The sequence below is a fragment of the Oncorhynchus keta genome, chromosome 5, assembly GCF_023373465.1.
Source record: "Oncorhynchus keta strain PuntledgeMale-10-30-2019 chromosome 5, Oket_V2, whole genome shotgun sequence".
Lineage (NCBI taxonomy): Eukaryota > Metazoa > Chordata > Actinopteri > Salmoniformes > Salmonidae > Oncorhynchus > Oncorhynchus keta.
In genome coordinates, this window is record NC_068425.1 from 38654670 (window position 1) to 38663929 (window position 9260).

General features: G+C 39.9%; 1 protein-coding gene across 1 annotated transcript in view; it reads right to left on the reverse strand.

Moving 5' to 3' along the window:
- LOC118380914 (NLR family CARD domain-containing protein 3-like) overlaps positions 1-7237 on the reverse strand; it is a 55356-nt gene extending 48119 nt beyond the window's left edge. The window contains exons 1-2 of the mRNA XM_052519926.1: positions 7223-7237; positions 3500-3643 (exon numbers count right to left, since the gene is read on the reverse strand). Of these exons, the coding sequence (XP_052375886.1) occupies positions 3500-3627 (128 nt within the window). The 5' untranslated portion in view covers positions 3628-3643; positions 7223-7237. The remainder of the gene's footprint in view (positions 1-3499; positions 3644-7222) is intronic.
- Between the last annotated feature and the right edge of the window lie 2023 nt (positions 7238-9260).

Consider the following 9260-nt stretch of genomic DNA (forward strand, 5'->3'; position numbering starts at 1 on the left):
ATAAAGACAGCACTCACTGGGGCTGATGTTCTCTGCTATATAGTGATGATAAAGACAGCACTCACTGGGGCTGATGTTCTCTGCTATATAGTGATGATAAAGACAGCACTCACTGGGGCTGATGTTCTCTGCTATATAGTGATGATAAAGACAGCACTCACTGGGGCTGATGTTCTCTGCTATATAGTGATGATAAAGACAGCACTCACTGGGGCTGATCCTCTCTGCTATATAGTGATGATAAAGACAGCACTCACTGGGGCTGATGTTCTCTGCTATATAGTGATGATAAAGACAGCACTCACTGGGGCTGATGTTCTCTGCTATATAGTGATGATAAAGACAGCACTCACTGGGGCTGATGTTCTCTGCTATATAGTGATGATAAAGACAGCACTCACTGGGGCTGATGTTCTCTGCTATACAGTGATGATAAAGACAGCACTCACTGGGGCTGATGTTCTCTGCTATATAGTGATGATAAAGACAGCACTCACTGGGGCTGATGTTCTCTGCTATATAGTGATGATAAAGACAGCACTCACTGGGGCTGATGTTCTCTGCTATATAGTGATGATAAAGACAGCACTCACTGGGGTTGATGTTGTCTGCTATATAGTGATGATAAAGACAGCACTCACTGGGGCTGATGTTCTCTGCTATATAGTGATGATAAAGACAGCACTCACTGGGGCTGATGTTCTGTGCTATATAGTGATGATAAAGACAGCACTCACTGGGGCTGATGTTCTGCTATATAGTGATGATAAAGACAGCACTCACTGGGGCTGATGTTCTCTGCTATATAGTGATTATAAAGACAGCACTCACTGGGGCTGATGTTCTGTGCTATATAGTGATGATAGAGACAGCACTCACTGGGGTTGATGTTCTGTGATATATAGTGATGATAAAGACAGCACTCACTGGGGCTGATGTTCTGTGATATATAGTGATGATAAAGACAGCACTCACTGGGGCTGATGTTCTGTGATATATAGTGATGATAAAGACAGCACTCACTGGGGCTGATGTTCTGTGCTATATAGTGATTATAAAGACAGCACTCACTGTGGCTGATGTTCTCTGATATATAGTGATGATAAAGACAGCACTCACTGGGGCTGATGTTCTCTGCTATATAGTGATTATAAAGACAGCACTCACTGGGGCTGATGTTCTGTGCTATATAGTGATGATAGAGACAGCACTCACTGGGGCTGATGTTCTCTGCTATATAGTGATGATAAAGACAGCACTCACTGGAGCTGATGTTCTGTGCTATATAGTGATTATAAAGACAGCACTCACTGGGGCTGATGTTCTCTGATATATAGTGATGATAAAGACAGCACTCACTGGGGCTGATGTTCTCTGCTATATAGTGATTATAAAGACAGCACTCACTGGGGCTGATGTTCTGTGCTATATAGTGATGATAAAGACAGCACTCACTGGGGCTGATGTTCTCTGCTATATAGTGATGATAAAGACAGCACTCACTGGGGCTGATGTTCTCTGCTATATAGTGATGATAAAGACAGCACTCACTGGGGCTGATGTTCTCTGCTATATAGTGATTATAAAGACAGCACTCACTGGGGCTGATGTTCTCTGCTATATAGTGATGATAAAGACAGCACTCACTGGGGCTGATGTTCTCTGCTATATAGTGATTATAAAGACAGCACTCACTGGGGCTGATGTTCTCTGCTATATAGTGATGATAAAGACAGCACTCACTGGGGCTGATGTTCTCTGCTATATAGTGATTATAAAGACAGCACTCACTGGGGCTGATGTTCTGTGCTATATAGTGATGATAAAGACAGCACTCACTGGGGCTGATGTTCTCTGCTATATAGTGATTATAAAGACAGCACTCACTGGGGCTGATGTTCTCTGCTATATAGTGATGATAAAGACAGCACTCACTGGGGCTGATGTTCTGTGCTATATAGTGATGATAAAGACAGCACTCACTGGGGCTGATGTTCTGTGCTATATAGTGATGATAAAGACAGCACTCACTGGGGCTGATGTTCTGTGCTATATAGTGATGATAAAGACAGCACTCACTGGGGCTGATGTTCTGTGCTATATAGTGATGATAAAGACAGCACTCACTGGGGCTGATGTTCTCTGCTATATAGTGATGATAAAGACAGCACTCACTGGGGCTGATGTTCTCTGCTATATAGTGATTATAAAGACAGCACTCACTGGGGCTGATGTTCTGTGCTATATAGTGATGATAAAGACAGCACTCACTGGGGCTGATGTTCTCTGCTATATAGTGATGATAAAGACAGCACTCACTGGGGCTGATGTTCTCTGCTATATAGTGATGATAAAGACAGCACTCACTGGGGCTGATGTTCTCTGCTATATAGTGATGATAAAGACAGCACTCACTGGGGCTGATGTTCTGTGATATATAGTGATGATAAAGACAGCACTCACTGGGGCTGATGTTCTCTGCTATATAGTGATGATAAAGACAGCACTCACTGGGGCTGATCCTCTCTGCTATATAGTGATTATAAAGACAGCACTATTCACTCAATAGCCTATTGCGAGTTGAGGATTTTGATTACCTAAAGACAGGTTAGTTGTTTCGATGTCTCCTCTTTTTTGTGTTCAGCAGTGATTGTAGACTATTCTGAAATATTGCGATAGGCCTTTTTTAGATTTCACTGACAACCGTAAATTAAAATTCAGCTATTTGATATGCTGAGAGCACCGTTCAAATGACGTGCTTCCAGTCTGCCTGTCAGAATACATTCTTCCGTCTTATGGTTCTCGCAACTTGAATATGCCTGAAGAGGAATATTTCACAACAACAAGCCAACTAGGTAAATAGGTAAACTATTCCACTTTGGGGATGTCCAAAAATAGTATCACTAAGATTTTAAAAATCTGCTAAATATAAATGTTAAGGAAAGATTTGAATGGAGAATCTGATCTGAGAGCAGATCTGAGCAGATACTCAGATCTGAGAGCAGCGCTCCTTTTCTTTTCCTTTCTTTCAGTATCGACACATGCTCCAAGATGCACTCAGCAACAGTTCTCTCTGCGTGGTGTTTTAGGAAACTGCATGTTATGTCTTCGGCCGTTGTAGGGAAGATGCTTCTTTAAAACACTCCTCGTAAGCCTAAATTCCATCGCTATCGGAAACCAGACCAGGAGAGTTAGTGTACGGTTGGTGTATCTTAATTTGATCATCCTGTAATTGCAGGAATTTTCCTGCACAGCAGGAAATGCAAACTTGTAATTTATCTAAGGTTTAAAAAGTCTTCTAAAGTTCATAATGTCCATTTTAAAATGTCAGAATGAATTTGCCCTGATGAAAATGTTTTATACACACTAAGAAAGGTAATATTGAAGCTACCCACCCATAAACAATAATTTCTGATGAAAAAAAATGTAATTATTTTATGCGATATATAGTTTTGGAAATAAAGCCTTCATATATTCTTAAAGAAAATGTTTATCTCACCTCTTAGCTTTGGTGTCATGTTCCCCAGAGAGACCCATTTCAGAGGCAGGGCCCCCCTCCTCTCTCTCCCCAGAGAGACCCATTTCAGAGGCAGGGCCCCCCTCCTCTCTCTCCCCAGAGAGACTCATTTTAGAGCTCTGACCCCTAAACAGAGAATGTTGGTTGAGGTTAACACAGTGACAATAAATTATTGATTGTAAATTGTTCTCTTTCATTCATAAAATTCCAAAAATATTTACTAACAGAAACATCCAAACAGTCAGGTGATTTAATGTGATCATATGAATATTGCTACATTCCCCAACAATAAATAAATCAAAGAGTCACCAACAACAGCCTAGAAGAAACAGGTGGGGTTTTAGGAAGGTTTCTCAAAGACACTCCTGGGTGTGTCCAGTAGTGTCCAGCAGAGGAAATGGAGGAGAATATCTAGAATAAGACTGTAAGTAGTGTCCAGCAGAGGAAATGGAGAAGAATATCTAGAATAAGACTGTAAGTAGTGTCCAGCAGAGGAAATGGAGGAGAATATCTAGAATAAGACTGTAAGTAGTGTCCAGCAGAGGAAATGGAGAAGAATATCTAGAATAAGACTGTAAGTAGTGTCCAGCAGAGGAAATAGAGGAGAATATCTAGAATAAGACTGTAAGTAGTGTCCAGCAGAGGAAATAGAGGAGAATATCTAGAATAAGACTGTAAGTAGTGTCCAGCAGAGGAAATAGAGGAGAATATCTAGAATAAGACTGTAAGTAGTGTCCAGCAGAGGAAATAGAGGAGAATATCTAGAATAAGACTGTAAGTAGTGTCCAGCAGAGGAAATGGAGGAGAATATCTAGAATAAGACTGTAAGTAGTGTCCGGCAGAGGAAATAGAGGAGAATATCTAGAATAAGACTGTAAGTAGTGTCCAGCAGAGGAAATAGAGGAGAATATCTAGAATAAGACTGTAAGTAGTGTCCCGCAGAGGAAATGGAGAAGAATATCTAGAATAAGACTGTAAGTAGTGTCCCGCAGAGGAAATAGAGGAGAATATCTAGAATAAGACTGTAAGTAGTGTCCAGCAGAGGAAATAGAGGAGAATATCTAGAATAAGACTGTAAGTAGTGTCCGGCGGAGGCTGATGTTTTGGAAGCAACAGTGGGGTCCACGGACTGAGGGATCAAACCAAGCTTTGTATATAATTTATCATGTGGTAACAGCTTGTCAACTTTGCTTCGCGTTTGAATTAAACTTTTTCAACTCACTTTTAAATATCAACAAAACAATTAACTTTTTATGGCTGGGTGGCAGTATTGAGTAGCTCGGATGAATAAGGTGCCCAGGGTAAACTGCCTGCTGCTCAGGCCCAGAAGCTAAGATATACATATTATTAGTACACTCTGAAGTTTATAAAACTGTTTGAATGATGTCTGTGAGTATAACAGAATTCATATGGCAGGCAAAAATCTGAGAAAAATCCAACCAGGAAGTGGGAAATCTGAGGTTTGTAGGTTTTCAAGTCATTGTATGTTTATGAGGTCATATTGCACTTCCTAATGCTTCCACTAGATGTCAACAGTCTATAGAACCTTGTTTGAGGCTTCTACTGTGGATGGGGAGAGAATAAGAGCTGATTGAGTCAGGGGTCTGCCATGAGCTGGTCAAGCACGCTCCCGTGAGGGGTAGGTGCATTCCTTTTGATTTTTAAAGACAAAGAGAATCTCCGGTTGGAACATTATTGAAGATTTATGTTAAAAACATCCTAAAGATTGATTCTATACATCGTTTGACATGTTTCTACGCATGGTAATGGAACTTTTTGACTTTTCGTAAACTGAGACTTTAAACTTTATCGAACAAAACATACATGTATTGTGTAACATGAAGTCCTATGAGTGTCATCTGATGAAGATCATCAAAGGTTAGTGATTCATTTTATCTCTATTTCTGCTTTTTTTGACTCCTGTCTTTGACTGGAAAATTGGCTGTGTTTTTCTGTGACTAGGTACTGACTTAACATAATCGTTTGGTATGCTTTCGTCGTAAAGCGTATTTGAAATCGGACACTGTGGTATGATTAACAACAAGTTTATACTTGTATGTTTGAGGAATTTTAATTATGAGATTTCTGTTGTTTGAATTTGGCGCCCTGCACTTTCACTGGCTGTTGTCATATCGATCCCGTTCCAGCCATAAGAAGTATTAAGATCCATAATTTGATAATTACCAATAACTACAAGAGCCATTCAATTACAATCACTGTTTGAGAAAAAGGAAAACAATTCTAAATATGCTGTCTCAAGATTGAATACAAGTGTACTATGATTTCAGGAGAGCTTCCTCTGCCATGTGGCTCTGCGCCCTGAGCTATCAGTCCACCTACTATGAAGGTGAAATATCGACACTGAACAAAAATATAAACTCAACATGTAAAGTGTTGGTCCCATGTTTCATGAGCTAAAATAAAAGATCCCAGAAATGTTCCATACGCTAAAAATATTACTTGTCTCACATTATATGCACATATTTGTTTACATCCCTGTTAGTGAGAATTTATGACAAATGATGAGAGAGCAGCGTTGGCTTTCTTACATCCTATCAGTATCGACACAAGCCTCAACGACTCACTTTCTAAATGTTCTCTCTGCATGGTGTTTTGGGAAACAAGCCTCAACGACTCACTTTCTAAATGTTCTCTCTGCATGGTGTTTTGGGAAACAAGCTTCAACGACCCACTTTCTAAATGTTCTGTCTGCATGGTGTTTTGGGAAACAAGCCTCAACGACCCACTTTCTAAATGTTCTTTCTGCATGGTGTTTTGGGAGAGAGAGATGTGAGGAAATCACGTAACTTTTGACGGCCACTGGTGCAGCCAGTTTTTTCTCTCTCTCTCACCTGGTGGGAATTGTAACATGGCTCACACTGCCCCCTCTGAACAAGAAGGCACATCCCTATGCTTCAACTACTCTGGCCCCTCACATGTCCAGTCATTCTGATGGTCTCACAGCCACCATACCACTTCTGACACCCGTGTAGCAAGTGAACCCGGGTTGGTGGAGTGAAAGGCAAACACACTAGCTTGCATAATAGTATACCCCTCAAGCTATGTTCAGGTTTCAGCATCATCCAGGCATCAACAACCGAGTTAAAGGCTACTACCTGGGTTGTATTCACTAGTTTACTCCACAGCCAATAGTTTTGCAATGTTGTATCAACGGTTTGCTCTAAACTCTGTACAACGTGACACAAACGGTTTCCGTTGCCAAACGTTTTGCTGCAGTGAGCTCCAATGAACACACACAACCGGTTTTGAGGAAGTGTAAGTTGCTGTTAGTCTTTCCACAATATTTAATTGTCTCTCTTTCACACAAAATACCTTCCTGACTGAAAAGAGTTAACAGTAGATTAGAAAGAGAAAATGATTGTTTGTTGCTTGTTGTGTTTTTAGCTTGTTTTGAGAAGACAAACCTGTAGGCCACCTGTGTTCCCCAGGGTGATCAGTAGGAGATCACCCTGGAGAACACAGGTGGGCACTGAACGAATTCAACCCCTGCATCTAATTTACATCAAATACATTTTAATGAGATTAGGCCTATTATAACACTGTCCAACAAAAATATATCATCAACTATATGAATACACATAACATCATCAACTATATGAATACACATAACAATATCATCAACTATATGAATACACACAACACTATCATCACCTTTATGAATACACATTACAATCATCGTCTTACCTTTTATCTCTGTCTCAACAGAAGCAGAGTCTGAAATGATCATTACTTTCGTTTGCTCAACCCACTTACATACCAGGTTCTGCCTGTTCTCCTCTCTCTGTCCCTGTTCCTCTCTCTCTCTCTCTCTCTCTCTCTCTCTCTCTCTCTCTCCCAAACTCTCTCCCAACCTCTCTCCCAAACTCTCTCCCAAACCTCTCCCTCCCAACTCTCTCTCCCAACCCCTCTCTCTCTCTCTCTCTCCCAACCTCTCTCTCTCTCTCTCTCTCTCCCAACCCTCTCTCTCTCTCTCTCTCTCCCAACTCTCTCTCTCCCAACCTCTCTCTCTCTCTCTCTCTCTCTCTCTCTCCCAACCTCTCTCTCTCCCAACCTCTCTCTCTCCCAACCTCTCTCTCCCAACCTCTCTCTCCCAACCTCTCTCCCAACCTCTCTCTCTTCTCTCTCAAACACACACACTCACACACATATGCATACACAGCCAACCAATGGAAAAAAATACAAAATTAAGTAAATTAAACAGACATGTACAGAAACATCTCCTTGACTCAAAAGTTCAAAGAAATATTATATTTTAGTGCCAACTGATATTGTATTCTAATGACATCATCATGATATGTCAATGGAACTTTCATTTGAGGCATTAGAATGTACGCAAGAGACATGATTGTGTGAAATCTATGGCAATGTGGACCAGCATAAAGTACAACAACAGATCTATGGCAATGTAGACCAGCATAAAGTACAACAACAGATCTATGTCAATGTAGACCAGCATAAAGTACAACAACAGATCTATGTCAATGTAGACCAGCATAAAGTACAACAACAGATCTATGTCAATGTAGACCAGCATAAAGTACAACAACAGATCTATGGCAATGTAGACCAGCAGAAAGTACAACAACAGATCTATGTCAATGTAGACCAGCATAAAGTACAACAACAGATCTATGGCAATGTGGACCAGCAGAAAGTGCTAGAACAGATGGACACCCTCGAATTCAGTAAATTCTCAATGACTTTATCGCCAAGACCTTGCATCCCTTCCTTGAGTACAACAACAAATCCATGATAGAGTTGACTTATGTAATCATGCCATATAGTGGGCTAGTCATTACAAATATTCAAATATTATTTTATTTGTCGTTCGGCTGTGGAAGTTATTTTGTGTTTTTGAATTTCTGATTATGTTTAATTAATGTATTACATCTTTGAAATCTGCTATTAAATATTTATTCAACTGTAATTGAGTAAAAGTAAAGATACCTTAATAATAGAAAATGACTCACGTAAAAGTGAAAGTCAACCAGTAAAATACTACTTTAGTAAAAATCTAGAAGTATTTAGTGCCAAATATACTTAAGTATCAAAGTTAAAATCGAAATAATTTCAAATTCCTTATATTAAACAAAGCAGACGGCATAACATTATGGAGTAAAATGTACATTATTATCTTAAGGAATGTCCTGAAGTAAAAGTAAAAGTAATCAAAAATATACAGTAAATAGTGAAGTACAGATACCCCAAAAAATGACTTAAGTAGTACTTTAAAGTATTTACAGTGCCTTGCGAAAGTATTCAGCCCCTTGAACTTTGTGACCTTTTGCCACATTTCAGGCTTCAAACATAAAGATATAAAATTGTATTTTTTTGTGAAGAATCAACAACAAGTGGGACACAATTATGAAGTGGAACGACATTTATTGGATATTTCAAACTTTTTTAACAAATCAAAACTGAAAAATTGGGCGTGCAAAATTATAAAACACAGCTCATCACCATGAACACACCATCCCCACTGTCAAACATGGTGGTGGCAGCATCATGGTTTGGGCCTGCTTTTCTTCAGCAGGGACAGGGAAGATGGTTAAAATTGATGGGAAGATGGATGGAGCCAAATACAGGACCATTCTGGAAGAAAACCTGATGTAGTCTGCAAAAGACCTGAGACTGGGACGGAGATTTGTCTTCCAACAAGACAATGATCCAAAGCATAAAGCAAAATCTACAATGGAATGGTTCTAAAAATAAACATATCCAG